Source organism: Oncorhynchus nerka, linkage group LG4, assembly GCF_034236695.1.
Source record: "Oncorhynchus nerka isolate Pitt River linkage group LG4, Oner_Uvic_2.0, whole genome shotgun sequence".
Classification (NCBI taxonomy): domain Eukaryota; kingdom Metazoa; phylum Chordata; class Actinopteri; order Salmoniformes; family Salmonidae; genus Oncorhynchus; species Oncorhynchus nerka.
In genome coordinates, this window is record NC_088399.1 from 50,622,510 (window position 1) to 50,643,078 (window position 20,569).

Here is a 20,569-nt window from a genome sequence, read left to right on the forward strand (position 1 = left end):
CAGGTGCTTGGTGATTACAACAGGAACAACAGAAGCATCACTGAAGTGAAAAAGTTCATTGAGGAGATCAAGAACATCTCCAGCGATCCTGTGGGAGATCACTTCTTCAATGTGTCCGACGAGTTTGCCTTGCTCACCATCGTAGACGCTCTGGGAAGCAGGATCTTTGCCTTGGAAGGTAGGCTGAGCTACATTCTTCTAGTTAAATCGCGACGACATGCTTTGTGCTACTTTGATCTCAGGGACAACGGTGGCCAAGGGCGGGTTCTTCTCCGGAGCTGTGCTCGAGTTCTTCTCTACGTAGTGAAATAAAGAGAGATGAGATTGTGTTTTATTCATCCCCAAGGGGGAAGTGAGTTATCATCCAAACAGCCACACAGTCGTACAATTTAGAAACAATAACGACAATTAAAAACAGTCCGCAGACAGTTCCAATGAAAATGGATCAGTGAGAGTGATCGTATCGTAATGTGAGCGTATAGTAATGGATCAGTGAGAGTGATCGTATCGTAATGTGATCGTATAGTAATGGATCAGTGAGAGTGATCGTATCGTAATGTGATCGTATAGTAATGGATCAGTGAGAGTGATCGTATCGTAATGTGAGCGTATAGTAATGGATCAGTGAGAGTGATCGTATCGTAATGTGATCGTATAGTAATGGATCAGTGAGAGTGATCGTATCGTAATGTGATCGTATAGTAATGGATCAGTGAGAGTGATCGTATCGTAATGTGATCGTATAGTAATGGATCAGTGAGAGTGATCGTATCGTAATGTGATCGTATAGTAATGGTTCAGTGAGAGTGATCGTATCGTAATGTGAGCGTATAGTAATGGATCAGTGAGAGTGATCGTATCGTAATGTGATCGTATAGTAATGTGATCGTATCGTAATGGATCAGTGAGAGTGATCGTATCGTAATGTGATCGTATAGTAATGGATCAGTGAGAGTGATCGTATCGTAATGTGATCGTATAGTAATGGATCAGTGAGAGTGATCGTATCGTAATGTGATCGTATAGTAATGTGATCGTATCGTAATGTGATCGTATAGTAATGGATCAGTGAGAGTGATCGTATCGTAATGTGAGCGTATAGTAATGTGATCGTATCGTAATGTGATCGTATAGTAATGTGATCGTATAGTAATGGATCAATGTGAATGTGTTTTCCACAGCAACGTCAGGTAACTACACCTCATCGTTTGAGATGGAGATGTCCCAGGCAGGATTTAGTGCCCACACCTCTAAGGTGAGTCCACATTGCCTACTGTTGTTTCCTTCTACTCCTGGGACGTATTCATTACGCCGATTCTGTTGCAAAACATTTCTTAAACGGAGTCAAACTGAAGGGAGGAGGGACCTAGATACATTTGTCCAATAGAGACTCTTGTTTTGCTCTGCTTGCTTCTGTTTGGTTCTGAAACGGTTTTTGTAATAAATACACCCCTGCTTTCATTTCCCCTTTCCAACTAACTCCTTCTACCCCTGCTTTCCACTATCCTATACTGTTAAAAGAAACAGTTGCAACTAGGCTTTCCCAACACCCAAGGGCAACTAATTGCATAAATCTATCAAATGTTTTATGTTTCAAAATACTCTCTTTTAATAGTGTACTCCCACTGTCCTAGCCCACTGGGCTAAAGGGTGCAGCATATTGCCACGGGGATCGGTTTATAGGATATCACGTTTGTGAATCTGTGACTGCAAGCTGATCAGCCCCAGTCAGATACAGTACAGAACGACGGTGGGTGTTGCGTTATTCACTTGGCACAGACATCACTTCAACGTCTATTCCACATTAGTCCAACGTTATTCCATTTAAATGAATTTCATGGAAATGATGTGGGAAACGATATTGATTCGACCGGTGTGTGTGGCCAGTGAGATCTTTCATTCACCGTCTTGTCTATCCCTGTGCTGGTTCACCATGATCCAACTAAAGAGGGACCCTCTGTCCTCTCTTTCCTCTCCTCTCTCAGCCCAGAGATATCTGTGCTGTGGGGGAGAGGAGAACTAACAAGAGATGCCTTTTCCGTGAGAGGATGTTCACTTTGAACAAACAAAACACTTTTTTTTCTTCTCCCAAACCTTATTCATCAGGCATTTCCCCTCTGTCGATGAGTTGGAGTGAACATGCACTACACTCTTACAAAAAAAGGGTTCCAAACGGGTTATTCGGTTCTCCCCATAGGAGAACCCTTTTTGGTGGAAAGGGTTCTACCTGGAACCAAAAGGGTTCTACCTTCTACCTTTTGGTTTCACCTCATTTTTTCATTCTGTCATAAAGAACACATGTTCAACTTAATAAAAAGCATGTTTTCCCATCTCAAAAGGTAAAATAAAATAAAAATGACTATAGTAAGTGCATGTTAACTGCCAAATAAAGTAACAAGGTTGACTGTAAAATGGTTGACAATTTGTTCTTAAATCAGCCAAAAATCCTATTGTGACAGTGCTAATGGAAGCGTTTTGTGGGCAACAGAGGGTGACAATTGAATGCAAGCTTCACAACAACAAAAAACGTAATCGTTAAAACATTCGTAGCCTGTTTATCTATGGGCAACAGGGTTGACATGTTCTTTTCAACCCGCTCAGTTTTCCACCACAAAACACCAGCTCACCTGCTTTTACTGAATTGACTATTAGATGTTCACTGTTTCTTTTGAAAAACATTTTTTTTAAGGAATAGTTTCACCATATTAAAACAAATGGACCCAAAAGGCACTTATTTCGTGGAACGACCCAGTTCCATCTTGTGAAATACTTTACCCTGTCCTGTCTTCCTGTATTCATGAAACGGGGTTCTGTGGGAGAAATGGCTACTTGACACTGTATTGCATTCAGACTTGATATCGTCGTTGCGAATATGAATCTGTTCTTAGTTGACTTGCCTGCATTGTGACAGTGGTCTTTCTCACTGTGGTCACTGGTCTGTTCAGCCTTCACTCAAATGAGCATTTCCACTTCCTGGGGGGGTCTCTTCCTGTTTCCTGTGCTGTAGCATAATTGTCCCAAAGAGTTGGATGGAGGCCCTTAATGTCACTGCCCATGCTGTCACAGAAGACGACATTACAAAGACAGCAGATTAGCTTTCTAGTATTTCTATGAGCTGTTGTCTCATCTGACTCTTTAATTTTTTTATGTGTGCATTGTTGTATTAGGAACAATGTGCTCTTGTCCGGACCTGCTTTTTTTCGGCCCTCTCTCTCTCTCCCTCCCTCTCTACCGCACCTGCTGTCTCGACCTCTGAATGCTCGGCTATGAAAAGCCAACTGACATTTACTCCTGAGGTGCTGACCCGTTGCACCCTCTACAACCACTGTGATTCTTATTTGACCCTGCTGTTTGTCAGTGAACGTTTGAACATCTTGAAGAACCATCTGGCCTTAATGGCCACGTACTCTTATAATCTCTACTTGGCACAGCCAGAAGAGGACTGGCCATCCCTCAGAGCCTGGTTCCTCTCTAGGTTTCTTCCTAGGTTCCTGCCTTTCTAGGGAGTTTTCCCCTAGCCACCGTGCTTCTACATCAGCATTTCTTGCTGTTTGGGGTTTTAGGCTGGGTTTCTCTATGAGCTCTTTGTGACATCTGCTGATGTAAAAAAGGGCTTTGTAAATACACGTTATTATAGTCCTTAATACAAAATTATGTCTGTCACAGGTGTGTAGGTTTGGAAAAACAGAATGATTGAGAAGACAGATACTGTACATATTGTTGTACTCACATGGCTGAGGGAAATGTATTTTATAGTTGTTAAATAAATTCATTCATTCATTCATTCGTTCGTTCATTCATTCATTCATAGGAGGGTGTGATGCTGGGAGCAGTGGGAGCGTATGAGTGGAACGGGACAGTAGTGATGCACACAGACCAGGGTACCATGGTTCCTCTAAACGCAGACTTCCATGACCCCCTGGACGAGAGGAAGGAGAGCCTGGCGGGATATGTGGGTAAGTACAAACGACACACACACACAGCCTGGTGGGGTACGTGGGTAAAGTCCAGACCCGACCAGACAAACCACCCACATGGATGACACTGTATTTATTTACCTTTTTAAACCAACCATACATGGTTGTTTTATGACGTTGAATTCCTGCCCTGTCCTCTGTTGCTGTAGTTATCTATGTGTAAGTCTAGACCTACTGTTTTATATGAGCCACTCCACGCATGGCATTCCCTCAAGGGAAAAAAATATATATATATATTTGAATTGAAGACAGTTAAGAAGAACAGCTTCTTATTTAGATTACGGTACAATGACAACCTCTACAATAACAACCTGTACTGACACTTTGGAAACTGGACAGTAGGCTAAGTCCTTAGTGCCTTCCAGCTCCTGTATAAACAGCCCAGGGTAGCATGGTGGACTACCAGCCCCATTACTCTACAGTAGACAGAAACATTGTCTACGTCCCAACTGGTTCCCTATTCCCTCTATACTGCACTTCTTTTTTGACCAGGGCCCGTAGGGCTCTAGTTAAGAGTAGTGCACTATGTAGGGAATTGGGTGCCATTTGGGACGCAGATATGCTTATACTCCAACTGAAATAACAGACCCGCGGGGCTTACAGTAGCCTACATCTCTTACTACCTTTTACGGGCTGTAGGGAAGACGCTGTGTGGGATTAAAGAATAATGTTATTTAAAAAAGGTGTCACGGAGAACAATCTGGGTGGCTGTTCGTCTCAGACCGGGCGAACACAAACACTGAGTGTGTCTGACATATCAACTGTCTGTGGTATAGTGTTCTTCAGAAAAACGAACCACACACACACACTCATGCAGGCACGCGCGCACACACACACTCCTCTCTGTTCTCTGGTGTTTTACTGCTTCCTCTTAACAATGAGACTAAACTAAACTAATGCCAGGAGACCAATGTACTCAAATAACCCTCTAATAGAGACTCTGTGTCCTTATGCTGTGGTCCTGAACTGTGTGTGTGCGTGCGTGTGCGTGCGTGTGCGTGCGTGTGTGTGTGCGTGTGTGTGTGTGTGTGTGTGTGTATCTGCCCACCATGCAGGTTATGATGTGCAGTCGGCATCAACCCCTAATGGTGTATTATATATCACGGGGGCACCGCGGCACAACCACACAGGCAGAGTCATCGTGTACAAACTGGATGGGCAACACATCACAGTCACACAAGTGCTGAAAGGAGAGCAGGTGACCAATCCTCAAACCATCCGTCATCAATCTTCCACCACCGTCATCACGATGCGTTTACAAGCAGCATCTTTACGTTAATTACTGTAGTTGCTTTGTCAAACGCATGGGTTCATGTGGTTAGACACAGCGGGTGTGGGAAGAGACTATACTTTCTTTTTTTTTTACCAACGCAACAAGAAATAGTTTTAGGACATCTTTGGTATGCATTAGATAGAAATGAGATACTGCAAAGTGAGCGGAAAATAATGTACTCTGGAATTCACAAGAGTTCACTTATGTCGAGGCATTAGATCACGCAGTATTTCTACTTCATTTTGAGCATGGAATTGAGAAGAGGCTAAGTAAAGGTTTATATTAAAGCATGTATTTGGACTTACGTTTGAGTGGTTATAATGTAGTTTGACCCATGGACTATATAATCCAGGATTTAGAAGTTCCACGCCCGTTCTATGGATCCTGTCTGTCTCCTTGTAGATTGGCTCCTACTTTGGCAGCGTTCTCCAGACGGTGGATGTTGACCAGGACTCGTACACAGACATCCTGCTGGTGGGAGCTCCTATGTACATGGGCCCAGAGAGGGAGGAACAGGGACAGGTGTACGTCTTCAAACTCAATGAGGTGTGTGGTGCACTGTGTGTGTCTTTGACCTGTCATCGTAAATTAAGTTCAATGAAAAATGCATTTCCGTGAAGGTTAATAAGTGAATGTAACTATCTAGTTGGAGATCAGACCTCGGGGATGTTTGTCTGATACAATACAAAGTCTCATTAGAAAAAAAGATGGCATTGGATTAGAACAAGGGTCTTGATGCTCAAACATTTGTCTCCCCCCTTTGCTTCCTTCTTTCTTTCTCTCTCTCTCTCTCTCTCTCTCCATCACCCTACACCACCAGAAGGGCATGTTTGAGCACCAGGCCACGCTGAAGCCGGACAACCAGACGTGTTGTACCTCGGCCCACTCCCATGGCTGCACCAACGTTCGCAAGAATGACCCGTGTGGCGCCCGTTTCGGCACCGCCATCGCCGAGGTCAGCGACCTGGACCTGGACGGGAACCGGGACGTGGCCATCGGGGCACCGTTCGAGAATGACCACAGAGGAGCCGTCTACATCTACCACGGAGCCAAGAAGACGATCAAGGAGAAATACGTCCAGGTGAAGAAAGAAAAGGCCAGGTGGTCAGGCTGTTCCCCGTCTGTGGAGTCTGGTGTCACCAGAAGTCAAAGGCCGGGCACATTCTAATGGCAGGAATGGAATGAATGGAACACATGTGAACCATATCCTCAGATTTCTCCCTCCACCAGCCACCACTGGTCCTCATCTGTAATCAATGTGTGGGATAGGGGTTTGTGGATGGACACTCTGCAGTAGATATGCAGTTACAGTAGATACCGTAGAAGTATTCCTGTTCGACCTCTGAATGTGTGTGTGCTGGTGTGGTTTCAGCGTATCCCAGGTCCTGGAGACGGGGTGAAGACCAAGTTCTTTGGCCAGTCAATCCATGGAGTCATGGACCTGAACGGAGATGGAATCATAGACGTTACCATCGGAGGTCTGGGAGGCGCTTCTCTGTTCTGGTGAGTGTTCAGTACCTCTGCGTTTAGAGTCAAAACATAAAATTCATGCCACGCATGTAAGCAGGAACACACACACTCACACACACTCACTCTAGCACTCAACCTGAACTATTTGTAATAGCAGTAACCTCATATCTCAAACAACTGTATTATTATATCTTTAGCTCATCTATCAAAGACTGTCACTCTGGTTTACACAGCTGTGTCCCTCTCGGGATTTGAACCAACAACCCCCTCCTCTCTATGTTCAAACCCCCTGGCCCTCCTCTCCTCATAGAGTTCATGGAGCTGAACCCTCTTCACTCCTTTCCTCCCATCTCATATAACAGAGTTGAGCTCTCTACACACCACAGGGCCCCCATCCAGGGATCCCTCACACCCACTCAGTTTCTGCTGTTACGAGCCTAGCTGACCGGGGTTGACCAGGGCTGTGTGAAAAACTCCAAATCCCAGCAGGCAAAGATTTTAAAACATGATTTGGCAGCTCTTCCTCCTGGGCTCTTGGACCTCTGCTTAACAGAGCGGGGCTGTAGACTGTTGGAGAGTCACTCCCTAATTCCAGAGCGTCCATGGCAGTGGACGCTAACTGTGGCGCTAACAGTTTGATACTGCAGCTGTAGAACTCGGTTACGCCACGGAAACCAGTGACCTCCGTCATAATGGATTCCTTTGTAGAGTTGCCATGGGCCCGCGATGTGGTTTAGAGCGCGGTCGCAAACCTCTTTTCATGGAAGACATGAATAATGTGCTTCATATGTTCTATTTGGGGGTTACTTTTTTTGGAAACGTGTATTAATTAAGTTTAATTCACAGGTCATTCACTTTTGCAACTTGAATGTGCCAGTTCCATGTGCTAATGCCGTGTTCAAAACAACTGGGAACTGGGAAATCTCCAACTTTAGTGCGTTTAAAACCACTGGGAACTATGAGAAAAATGTGCACCGACTGGGATAAATCGATTTGACCGGTCATCCAACTCGGAATTCCAAGTCGGGAACTCGGGCCTCTTTCTAGAGCTCTGACTTTCCGACCTGAAGATCACTGACGTCATTATGTTTCCCAAGTTCCCAGTTGTTTTTGAACGCTGCATAAATCTGGTGTTTGTCATCCAGGTCCAAGGATGTTGCTGAGCTTTATGCCAACATGACCTTTGACCCGAGCAAGATCAACCTACAGCAGCCCTCTAAAGGCTGCATGTTGGGCGGGAGGGAAACTGCGTGTGTGAAGACCAGGGTCTGCTTTAGCTACAGCGTCAAGTCTGAGAAGGACGACACTAACTCGGGCACAGGTGAGAGTCTGATCAACCCCTTTCCTTTCATACAGTATGTTTACATGTTCACAGTGTAAACCTCCTTCAATAATATGCAGCGAATTAAAGCGGACTCTCGATAAGAACAGTAAAAAGGAGTAAAATAGCAAGCTTTCATTTTGAGGTTGCTGTAGCTAACCCTAACCAGGATTTATAGAAAAACTAGGCATTTTGGGAAAGTTGCTGGAGTTTTGCAACCCTAATCATGACTGGTGTTTGTTGTGTTTCAGCCATTAAGTACAGCCTGACGCTGGACTCTCTGAGGGCGAAGTCGAGGGCTGCGTTTGTCAACATAGACGAGAAAAGTGAGAGGAAGGCCCAGGCCACCGCCAAGATCATAGACAATCTGTGTGTGGAGCATTTATTTGCCATGAAGGCAAGTAAATCCTTCCTCACCCAGCCTGGTCCACATGGAGAGAGAGAGAGATGCAGAAGGGAGTCTGGGGGGAGATGGAGAGAGAAAGACAACAGAGAAAGATAACAGAGAAAGATAACAGCCCCATAGAAAAACACCTTTTCTTACATAGTTTAGTAGAACATTGCTAAATGGGTTACTGGCTGCAGATTTTGAACTAGAGAGGGGAAATGGGCTTCAGTTTGTAATTCTGATGGCGTCAGATAAAGCGCAGTGAAAGAAAAGTGCCTTACCGTAATCAGCCTGGTTCCAGAACTTTTTATGCTTTATAGCCAACTCGTATCAACTATCATATGTTTGGCATGATAATGACCATTGCATTTGGGCAAAACAGCACAAACAGATTTGGGCCCAGCCTAAAGGACCATTAGTATCTCAGTGGGCCATTAGTATCTCAGTAGACCTCCTCAAGAGACTGGCTAGTGGATGTAGTGGATGGATGTATAGTATGGAGCCTAGTTGCTCTGGTATTTATTCAATGTAGGACAGCCTGGCCTCAAAGACGTAACATATTGAACGTAAATCTGTGATTCGCCTATGTTACACTCTTAGAAAAAAAGGTTCCAAAAGGGTTCTTCGGCTGTCCCCATAGGAGAACCCTTTTTGGTTCCAGGTAGAACCTGCAACCAAAAATTGTTTTTCGAAGGGGTTTCTTTTGGGGAAAGCCGAAGAACCCTTTTGGAACCTTTTGATTGCATAAGAAGGAAGGTTGCTTAAGTCAAAAATGAAAGGAAGGAAGTTGGTCGGGGAGGATGGATGTGTGGGCGTGTAATGTAAAAGTCTAGTAACCCAAAGGTTGCGTGTTCGAGTCACATCACAGACAACTTTAGTATTTTAGCTAGTTAGCAACTTTGCAAATACTTACTACTTTTATCTACTTTGCAACTACTTAGCATGTTAGCTAATCCTTTCCCTAACCCCTAACCCTAATCCCTAACCTTAACTCCTAACCCTAATCTATAGCCTAGCTAATGTTAGCCACCAAACTAACGTTAACCACAACAAAGTGGAATTTGGAACATATCATACGTTTTGCAAATTCATAACTTATTGTACGAATTGCAATTCGTAACATATCATACAAATTGTAATTCGTAACATATTATACGAAATGGTGGGAGACAGTTTACATTTACTGTGTTACGTCTATCCCTGAGTCCAGGTTGGGTAGGAACGCTCTTAACATGAAAGTGGAGAAATATCTCCCTCCCTTGATCAAAGGGAAAAGGGAAAACAACCACTTTTACAAAAGGCCCATTACTGTAAATACAAACATTTCAGCTTAAAAGTGGCCTAAAAATAGATTCACTTTACATTGATTGTTAATTGTGCTATTGGTTGTTTTGTATCAGATAGTTGTACATTATACGGTTTTAGTGAGGAGGCCAGATGAAAAGAAGAGAGCTTTTAAATGACAGAAGACCTTGACTGTAATGGGAACCAGAACCAGCGCTTTACTGATCAAAGCAAGGTGAAGAGAATGCCCCGACGATGACTATTAAACTACCCACAGGACCTCAGAGAGAGAGAGAGAGGTGGAGAGAGAGAGGTGGAGAGAGAGAGGTAGAGAGAGAGGTGGAGAGAGAGAGGTAGAGAGAGAGAGGTAGAGAGAGAGAGGTAGAGAGAGAGAGGTGGAGAGAGAGAGAGAGAGAGGTGGAGAGAGAGAGAGAGAGAGGTGGAGAGAGAGAGAGAGGTGGAGAGGTAGAGAGGTAGAGAGGTAGAGAGAGAGAGAGAGTCGCTAAAATGTTTTGAATGCAAGTTGTTGGGGGGGTCCCCCTAACAACATTTCACTTAGGGCCACCCAAAAGGCTAGGGCCAGCTCTGACTGTATATGTGGGTATGGATGTGGGTACACAGACCTGCTAGTCTACTGCGGCCCATCATGATGAGTTCAGGTTTTTGGTGGCCCCCACCCCCATCAAAGTTGCCCATCCCTGCTCTAGTGCATACAGTATCTTCAGTGGAGGAGGAGAGAGAGTGTGGAGTGACACACACACCACGTTCGATTCGATTTTTAGCAGCCGGTGAAGGGCAGGAGGTACGTTTGTAAATTAATTTGATCAAGCTACGTAGCCTCTTGTTTCCTTCTTGATGAATACATAAACCAAAAAAATATTTAGTTGTTTCTCTGTAATTGAGTTGTTTCTCTGCTAGCCAGATAGATAGGTTCCCAATCTCCCAACCTCATAACTAGCCACCAAGCCATTTCAGGCTATCGCTCAAGTTAGATTAGCTTGTCTAACTATTTTAGCTGACATGCCTGCTGGAAATGTTGCTAAACTTTAGAAATGATCATTAAAATAACAGTTGAACAGGTATAAAGAGGTATACTTAGATAACCTATGCAGAGAAATAGACATTTTTATTTATATACATATATATATATATTTTACATAGAATGAAGCATAACGATTATGTCTCTAGCTTACAGGTAAAGATGTTTCAGATGTTAGAAAAATGCCAAATGATCCCTGATTGTCCAACCACCACCCCTCCCTCCTCACCTACATCACGCCCCGCTCTAAAATAAATGGTGCATGATGCCCCTGGATACATTGTACATGTAATTACATTAGCCCCTCCTCCCTTTAGGCTAAATTGGACTTCAGAGACCCAATCATGGTCTCCTTAGAGTTTGGCCTGGCTGAGGACACGGGTCCTGTCCTGGATGGAGATCTACCAACGTCACTTAACAAAACGGTAAAATAAACCACACTGCGCCAGATTTAACACACACACACCAGTAACTTTTGGCTTGCCATGAATTGTGTATACCTTGGCTTGCTTCCCTCTGTAGCCACTAGAGGCCCTCACTGGCTATGTGTGCACACATTGATTTCCTACCTTACTGATTGGATTCTACCTCAGCTATCACATAATACAGTGGTGAATATGCAATGTGTGAGCAGAGAAGTCAGTAATCAGTACTTTACACAGTCATGCTCTCTGCAGCACTTATCATCAGCAACAGCTGTCCTCCATCCTTCACTAGTTCATATAAGAGGCTTATGAGCTTTAAAACACTGACAGGCAGTTGTCCTGTTTCCATAGTGGCGCTCCCACACACACATAGTTCTTATGAGCTATTTGCCAGACGGACGGAGAGCCAAAACATGTGGCTGGAGAATAACGCGGTGGTCGAACAGGGATTTTCCTCGAAGCCTCAAATTCCTCAACACACGACAGAGTGCGATTACATCCAAGTTTACATGTCTGTTTAGTAAAGTTAGCACGTGTTCACTGGTTCTCAGGCCTGAGTTCTCATGCTATCAAACACACCGCACCACTCTCAGTACAGCCAGAGAGGAAGTGGCGAAGTGAGAGGGTCCACTCCCGTCAACATCTGTCCACACAGGAATACAGTGATAAGCTGACCGATAAGCAGACTGATAAGCTGACCGATAAACTGACCGATAAGCTGACCACTTGCCTTCCTGTCTTTGGGACGACTCCTATTATTAGGGCGGAGACAATACCATCTCGTCAACCACAGGAGGTTGGTGGCACCTTAATTAGGGAGGATGGGCTCGTGGTAGTGACTGGAGCGAAATGAGTTTCCATGTGTTTGATGCCATTCCATTCGCTCCTTTCCAGATATTTTTATGAGCCGTCCTCCCCTCAGCAGCCTCCACTGTTATATACAATGTTTCTGGTACAACATGCTACTCAGGGTCATGGAGGATGCTCTTCTGTTACACTAGAGGAGTGTGCCCTCAGTATACAGTAACAGGGCGTGGTGTTGGAACAAATACACGAGTGCACACACACACACACACACACACACACACACATAGTTATCACACGAAAGCGCTACGTTTTCCCTAAGACATTGTATAAAATCCCAGATTGTCATTCTTGGGAGCAGACACTTGATCTTGATCAAATGTTAGGAATGCATTTCACTATTTCAGTCAAAAGCAAACAAGAACAGAGACAATTCACTGTCTCTTGACGCAACTGCTAAGCAAGTGAATTCGTTTTTGACTGCTTTCTTGCTAGTTCTGTCTTGTACATGTTTTGTATTTCTTGTAACCATGCACATGTCATTCAGATTCCTTTGGTGGACTGTGGGACCGATGACAAGTGCATAGCTGACCTATCGCTGAAGGCTGTGCCAAGTATACAAAGGTATTATCACAATGATTGTATTTCTTCAGTCCATCAAACTGTCAACAGTTATGTGACAGTTCAGTAGCAGTTATGTTGCCCTTGAATGGTACTTTGGCGCCCTCTTGTGTTGCTTCAGTTGAAATGCCCAAATTACATTTACCCTGCTACGGTAGTAACTTTCCTATTCTTTGCAGTCTTGTGATCAAAGCGAACAAGGAGAAGTTCCACGTTCTGATCACCACTAGAAACAGCAAAGACAATGCGTACAACACCAAAGTTATGCTGAGCTTTACTGAAAACATAAACTACGTCAAGGTCGAGGTGAGGTTCCTCGCTGTCTTTATAACAGTTGTGTAATTTTATATATATATATATATATATATATATATATATATTCACCTTTATTTAACCAGGTAGGCTAGTTGAGAACAAGTTCTCATTTGCAACTGCGATCTGGCCAAGATAAAGCAAAGCAGTTCGGCACACAACAACACAGAGTTACACATGGAATAAACAAAACATACAGTCAATAATACAGTAGAAAAAAAGAAAACAAAAAGTCTATATACAGTGAGTGCAAATGAGGTAAGATAAGGGAGTTAAGGCAATAAATAGGCCATGGTGGCGAAGTAATTACAATATAGCAATTAAACAGACAAATCACACTACAAGCAAAAGACTTAAAACAATAAAATTACAAGAGTAACTCGATCATTGTGTTTACTTGATAGCTACTTACACAAATAGCTAGCTAGGACAAAGTGTTAATAAGATAAATTCATTAAAAATATTAAAAGCAATACAAATAAGTGTGCAGAAGATGAATCTGCAAGTAGAGATACTGGGGGTGCAAAGGAGCAAGATAAATAAATAAATACAGTATGGGGATGAGGTAGTTGTATTGGCTGTTTACAGATGGGCTATGTACAGGTGCAGTGATCTGTGAGCTGCTCTGACAGCTGGTGCTTAAAGCTAGTGAGGGAGATATGAGTCTCCAGCTTCAGTGATTTTTGCAGTTCGTTCAACTTCTACTGTCTTGAACATCCAAATTTCATTTCTCAGTTATAATTTCTGTCAGTATGTTTTGACATCTCTCCCTTTACTCCGCAGCCCAAAGAAAAAGACTGTAGTCTAAATAATACCAAAGTTGAGTGTGCTGTGGGATATCCATTCCTCAAAAGCAATGTAGAGGTAAGACGTTTCTTTATTATTATATATATATATATATATATATATATATATATATATATATATATATTTTTTTCCCCTTTTATTTAACCAGGTAGGCTAGTTGAGAACAAGTTCTCATTTGCAACTGCGACCTGGCCAAGATAAAGCATAGCAGTGTGAACAGACAACACAGAGTTACACATGGAGTAAACAATGAACATATAAATATGTATCTATTTTTTTTTATTGATTAAAACATTTTAGGGGGTAGATCAGCTTTAATATTGCAGATAGATTGTATCTTCCATCAATGTAATTGTCTGCATCATTTCCAATCCTGCATCATTTCCAATCCATTTCCAATTTTTTTGTAAATATATAGTACCAGTCAAAAGTTTGGACACACCTACACATTCAAGGGTTTTTCTTTATTTTTTCTATTTTCTACATTGTAGAATAATAGTGAAGACATGATAACTATTAAATAACACATGGAATCATGTAGTAACCAAAAAGGTGTTAAACAAATCCAAATATATTTTGGGGATTCTTCAATGTAGACGCTGTTTGCCTTGATGACAGCATTGCACTTTCTTGGCATTCTCTCAACCAGCTTCATGAGGAAAGCTTTTCTAACAGTCTTGAAGGAGTTCCCACATATGCTGAGCACTTGTTGGCTGCTTTTCCTTCACTCTGCAGTCCAACTCGTCCTAAACCCTCTCAATTGGGTTGAGATCGAGTGATTGTGGAGGCCAGGTCACCTGATGCAGTATTCCATCACTCTCCTTCTTGGTGAAATAGCCCTTACAGGTGTGTTAGGTCAGTGTCCTGTTGAAAAACAAATGATAGTCCCACCAAGCCCATTGCTGCAGAATGCTGTGGTAGCAATGATGGTTAAGTGTGCCTTAAATTCTAAATAAATCACAGACAGTGTCACCAGCAAAGCACCCCCATACCATCACACCTCCTCCTCCATGCTTCACGGTGGGAACCACACATGCGGAGATCATCCGTTCACCTACTCTGCATCTCACAAAGACACGGCGGTTGGAACCAAAAATCTGAAATTTTGACTCATCAGACCAAAGGACAGATTTCCACCGCTCTAATGCTCGTGTTTCTTGGCCCAAGCAAGTCTCTTCTTATTATTGGTGTCCTTTAGTAGTGGTTTCTTTGCAGCAATTCCACCATGAATGCCTGATCGACACAGTCTCCTCTGAACAGTTGATGTTGAGATGTGTCTGTTATTTGAACTCTGTGAAGCATTTATTTGGACTGAGCCTGGAACTCTAATTAACGTATCCTCTGCAGCAGAGGTAACTCTGGGTCTTCCATTCCTGTGGTGGTCCTCATGAGAGCCAGTTTCATCATAGCGCTTGACTGTTTTTGAAAAGTTCTGGAAATGTTCCGCATTGACTGACCTTCATGTCTTAAAGTAATGATGGACTGTTGTTTCTCTTTGCTTATTTGAGCTGTTCCTGCCTTAATATGGACTTGGTATTTTAGCAAATAGGGCTATCTTCTGTATACCACCACTACCTGGTCAGAACACAACTGATTGGCTCAAACGCATTAAGGAAAGAAATTCCACAAGTTAACTTTTAACAAGGCACACCTGTTAATTGAAATGCATGAAGCTGGTTGAGAGACTACCAGGAGTGTGCAAAGCTGTCATCAAGGCAGGGTGGATACTTTGGAAAACTATAAAATTGATTTTTATTTGCATAACAATTTCGGTTACTACATGATTCCATGTGTGTTATTTCATAGTTTTGATGTCTTCACTATTATTCTACAATGTAGAAAATAGTAAAAAATAAAGAAAAACCCTTGAATGAGTAGGTGTATCCAAACTTTTGACTGGGACTGTATATGTATAAGACAATCCTTGCAAAATTTTGCAATAATACATATATATGCTCCTACCATTAGACTCACTATGGACTTCAGGCCGCTGATGTGTCTGCTTGTTCTCTCTCTGCAGGAGGTCTTTAAGATCCTGTTTGAAGTCAACCCTGCACATATCTGGAAGGAAATTCAGATCAACGTAACTGCGACCAGGTACAGTAAGCCATGGTGTCACACTAAATCTAAACGACAACAGAAAATACATGAGCGATCAAAAGAAGTATCGTAATGTCAAAATTCGAATGCAATGGCTTTCCCCTTACTACAGTGACAGCGACGAAGTGAACAGCACCCTTTTTGATAACTCTGTGAAAATCTCCATCCCTGTGAAGTACGAGGCCGGACTTAGATTCACAGCGTGAGTACAGACAGAGCCTGCAACGCATGCAGCGCATTCTTATTTGCACAGGTTCCAAAAAAAAAAAAAAAAGTTTGACCGTTTTCCAAATCTTTCCGTTTCCTTTCCTCATTCCTCCGTCTCTCAGTGAGAGGCACATGAAGGAGGACCACATCATAGTGAAAGAGGGAGAGCAGCACCCCAGGGTCTTCAACGGCACCAGTGTGATAGGAGAAGAGGTCAAGATCAGCTACACGGTAAGACATGCGGCACCAGTCCAAAGTTTGGACACACCGACGCATTCCAGAGTTTTTCTTGATCTTTACTATGCCAGGAGTGGGCAAAGCTGTCATCAAGGCAAAAAGAAGAAATTTGAAGAATCTCAAATCTCAAATATATTTTGGATCTTTTAACAATTTTTTTGGTTACTACATGATTCCATGTGTGTTATTTCATAGTTTCGATGTCTTCACTATTCTACAATGTAGGAAATAGTCCAAATAAAGAGTCCAAATCCCTTGAATGCGTAGGTATATCCAAACTTTTGACTGGTACTGTACATACATACATTATCATCCCAGTTATACACTAGTGAGACCTGGTTAGTCAGAGTCTAGTGAGACCTGGTTAGTCAGAGTCTAGTGAGACCTGGTTAGTCAGAGTCTAGTGAGACCTGGTTAGTCAGAGTCTAGTGAGACCTGGTTAGTCAGAGTCTAGTGAGACCTGGTTAGTCAGAGTCTAGTGAGACCTGGTTAGTCAGAGTCTAGTGAGACCTGGTTAGTCAGAGTCTAGTGAGACCTGGTTAGTCAGAGTCTAGTGAGAGACTAATACCTGTTTAGATATGGGCAAGTGGTGTGCCCGAAAAAGTAAGACATCTCTTACAAATATGTACCACGGTACTACTATTTACCTTGGTATTACATCTATTTATCACTTATTACCGTGGTATTGCATCTTTTGTACCACGGTATAGATCTGGAACATGGAAATGTACCATAATTTGAGCTTTTAAATATGACGGTACTGCCATGCACCTAAATAACACCATGGTGTTGCCTAATCTTTACCATGGTATAGAGGGGGGTCGAACATGATTACACCACCGTAAATGGAGAAATATACACGTGAATATAACATTTTCTTTTTGTACTTGTTGCAATTGCATCAACTCAAAGTTCTCTCTAAGTGACCACACTATTTTGTTGAGTTTAGTTATAGACTATGGCCGTTTAGTTATAGACTATGGCCGTTTAGTTATAGACTATGGACGTTTAGTTATAGGCTATGGACATTTAGTTATAGGCTATGGCCTTTTAGTTATAGGCTATGGCCGTTTAGTTATAGGCTATGGACGTTTAGTTATAGGCTATGGACGTTTAGTTATAGGCTATGGCCGTTTAGTTATAGGCTATGGACGTTTAGTTATATGCTATGGCCATCTTTTTGAGCGACGCTCTGTATAGCCTGTAGGCCTACTTGCTGTCTGCATGGCGTGGTCGCATGCAGCGCTTTGAATTCATGCCGACTTTGTGCAAGTAAATGGGCTACAACAGCACACACACTCACAACCACACACTTGAGTGTTGATGATTGATCATGCAGATATCAGAGCAGAGAAGACAGATTCAGATGTAACGTATTATTTAACAGCTCCATTTCACGTCACACTGCTCATAGAAATCATTCATTACAATTCACCAGTTTCTCAACATCATTTATCCCCTGCAACGAGAATGAGTTTGGGTGGGGGAAATCTCGGTGAACCCGGCTCCCGCTATTAAACCGTATCTCTAACCTCCAGATTAATAGGGATGTGGATATGGCGACTCCTCCTCTGAAGCTAAGGGTGAAGTACCCGTACCTCTCACCCAGAGAGAACATCCTGCTTTACCTGACTCACGTCACCTCCTCACAGGTAAGGCCTCTCTCTCTCGCCCTGTGGTACATGTGCTGTAGCATAGAGGGAGACTCTGCACAGGGTTCTCTGCCGGTCAACAGATAATCACACTGTGAAGTCAACCAGACTGCAGAATTTTAGTGGTGTGGATCAACTCGATCCAATGTGATGGATTGACTGATGGTTGATTTGTCGGTGGATCTTGTCTGTCTCCCACAGGATGTGAGATGCCATGCCGGCCATCTGATTAACCCTTTAAAGATCAACCACAACAATGTCCACACTCTCAACCTTAAAAAAGAGACCCTCAGTGACTTCCTGGTGGTGAGTCAACAATGTGTGTGTGTGTGTGTGTGCGTCTGCGCTTGTGCGTGTGTCTCACAGTGTGTATCCTCTTCTTTGCAGGGCTGTAAGGACCACCCATGTGAGTCATTTGACTGCTCCATCCCTCACGTCAACAACAGCCAGGTCAATGTTACCTTCAGGGTGTGGAAGCCCACCTTTATCAAAGTGAGTATAATGGAGTGATCGATTGATTGAATGAAAGATTGAATGATTGTGTTTTTTGACTGATTCTGATTCACTCATCTGATTCAATTCTTTGCTGAGCAGGCAGAGTTCACCAGCCTTCATATGATAGTTCATGCCACCCTGGAGAACCAGAACACGGATCTCTTCATGTTGAGCACCGCGAATAACGCCAGAGATGTGAGAGCAATGACCTATACATTTTCATGCGATTTGATGTGTTTGCTTGTTGTCCTTTTTGTTGGTTTTCTGGGCCGTGTAACACTCGTTTCTATCTCAGGTGAAGATCCAGGTGTCTAAAGAGGCTTTGGGAGGTATACCGCTGTGGATCATTATAGTCAGTATCCTAATAGGACTTCTCATTCTGGCACTGGTCATATTCGCCCTATGGAAGGTATGTGGGTGTTCACGATCTTCTGCCTGCTTGTGTCAATCGGGAAGAGATAACATAGCACAGGCTTGCATTATAGAGAGGTTCAACATGTGTGACCATGTGTGCAATATACTTTCAAATCCATTCAAATCCAAATCCATTTCCATTCAAATCCAAATCAAACTTCAGACTTGGATTGAATTGGGTTGTAATTCCATGTTTTCTCCTTTGCTCCGTTTACCAGGCTGGATTTTTCAAAAGAAAATCCATGGAGGACATGGAGAAGGAGGACATGAAGAATTAACCCTTCCCACCACCCTGTAGGTCTGTCTGTGCCCCACTGTCTTTAGGTCTGTTATCAGGTCAGTGAGAGGAGATACCGTAGGAAATACCACAACAACCCATTCACCTGAATGCCATCAGGTCAGAGGAAAAGCCAGAGTTTATCTATGGTTCTGCACCAACCTATTCACCTGAAAGTGATGTGGCCCATCTATATGAACAACATGGTCTACCAGACGTAATAACAACTTGGTCCGGGTTCAGTGGAAAGAGAAGCCTTGGGAAACATTGAACTTGTACACTGTGGTCTTCCGTCTATCCAACTTGGGTACCAAGACCTGGACCTTAAGGACCTAAGCTAGAAGAGACATCAGAAGACCTAGATGTATGGCATCCTGACTCAGAACTGATCATATGATGCCACAACCTTATCAGCTTTTATACAACAGAACAAAACATTCTCAGGTTTACTTAGAACATCCCAATGCCACTAAAAAAAAAACAGACTATGGCATTAAACCAAAGTTGCCCAAGTCCACGTGAACTCTGGTGGGTTTGCACAGACAATCTGCGATGGGTTCGAATCCTGTGTCCTAGTTGTTTGATACTTTTTAATGAAACACTGTCAACCTATGGTATATCTTAAAACGTGTTATTAATTCTGTTTTGGCACATTCCTCATCTTCTAAGCAGAATGTTTGCTTTTGACACACTGACATTTGCAACATGTTCTAGTCTTACAAGCTCAGTCTTTAAGTTTGATTTTTTTGTTGTTGTATGTTTTAACAAAAATGTTCCTCCGAGTAGTAAAGAGCTGTATGCGAGTGTACCCACCAAAAGAATATATTCTGTATAAAAGAAGAGGAGGAATAGATGCTATTGACATAAATACTTTTATTCATCTTGTCACGACATGGGGGTAGAGAATTTACCGATTGCACCTTTACAGTATTAGGAAAACCTTTGATTGTGCTGTTAATGTAAGTGAATGTAAAGCTTGTACATAAAGTTGTTTGCAACAATTCCTAGAATCTAAGCTAAAACGGACATAAACCCAGCATGTATCAAGAAGGCCCTACACTCTTAGAAAAAAAGGGTTCCAAAAGAGTTCTTTGCAGAGAGAGAGTTTTTTTTTACCAAGAACCATTTTTGATCAGAAGAACCCTTTTCGGAAGACAAGGGTTATTTGTAAGGCAAAGGGTTCTACCTAAAAAACTTTAACATGCTAAGAACCATTTTTGGAAGAAAGGCAAGAAGGATTGTACATAGAGCCATATATAGTATTTCCCAGCATGCAGGGATATTTTTTGACTGTAATATCTCTGTTTTTGCATGTACATTGATTGGCTAATACATTTTATGCTACACAAAGATAAAGAACATACTGTTTTCTAAACTGATCCAATCTGTTGGATTTGTTACTTAGAAGGTTGTTCCAGTTTAGATGACTGAGGAAGTCTCAGTATTCAGACTTCCATACCCTGGCA

The 20,569-nt window shown here is 42.7% G+C and overlaps 1 protein-coding gene across 2 annotated transcripts in view; it reads left to right on the forward strand.

The window, feature by feature from the left end:
- LOC115127174 (integrin alpha-1-like) overlaps positions 1-20,482 on the forward strand; it is a 64,929-nt gene extending 44,447 nt beyond the window's left edge. The window contains exons 9-30 of one of the 2 annotated variants that reach the window (XM_029656823.2): positions 4-178; positions 1,182-1,255; positions 3,812-3,956; positions 5,033-5,175; positions 5,653-5,796; positions 6,074-6,331; positions 6,623-6,753; positions 7,866-8,041; positions 8,293-8,438; positions 11,070-11,177; positions 12,529-12,605; positions 12,782-12,908; positions 13,698-13,778; positions 15,742-15,818; positions 15,934-16,023; positions 16,151-16,259; positions 17,804-17,917; positions 18,119-18,223; positions 18,305-18,409; positions 18,512-18,607; positions 18,708-18,821; positions 19,045-20,482. In XM_029656823.2, coding sequence (XP_029512683.1) covers positions 4-178; positions 1,182-1,255; positions 3,812-3,956; positions 5,033-5,175; positions 5,653-5,796; positions 6,074-6,331; positions 6,623-6,753; positions 7,866-8,041; positions 8,293-8,438; positions 11,070-11,177; positions 12,529-12,605; positions 12,782-12,908; positions 13,698-13,778; positions 15,742-15,818; positions 15,934-16,023; positions 16,151-16,259; positions 17,804-17,917; positions 18,119-18,223; positions 18,305-18,409; positions 18,512-18,607; positions 18,708-18,821; positions 19,045-19,104 — 2,655 coding nt within the window. In that variant the 3' untranslated portion in view covers positions 19,105-20,482. Of the gene's footprint in view, positions 1-3; positions 179-1,181; positions 1,256-3,811; positions 3,957-5,032; positions 5,176-5,652; positions 5,797-6,070; positions 6,332-6,622; positions 6,754-7,865; positions 8,042-8,292; positions 8,439-11,069; positions 11,178-12,528; positions 12,606-12,781; positions 12,909-13,697; positions 13,779-15,741; positions 15,819-15,933; positions 16,024-16,150; positions 16,260-17,803; positions 17,918-18,118; positions 18,224-18,304; positions 18,410-18,511; positions 18,608-18,707; positions 18,822-19,044 lie in introns of both variants that reach the window. The other variant, XM_065017637.1, reaches the window with a different exon arrangement.
- The last annotated feature ends 87 nt before the right edge of the window (positions 20,483-20,569 follow it).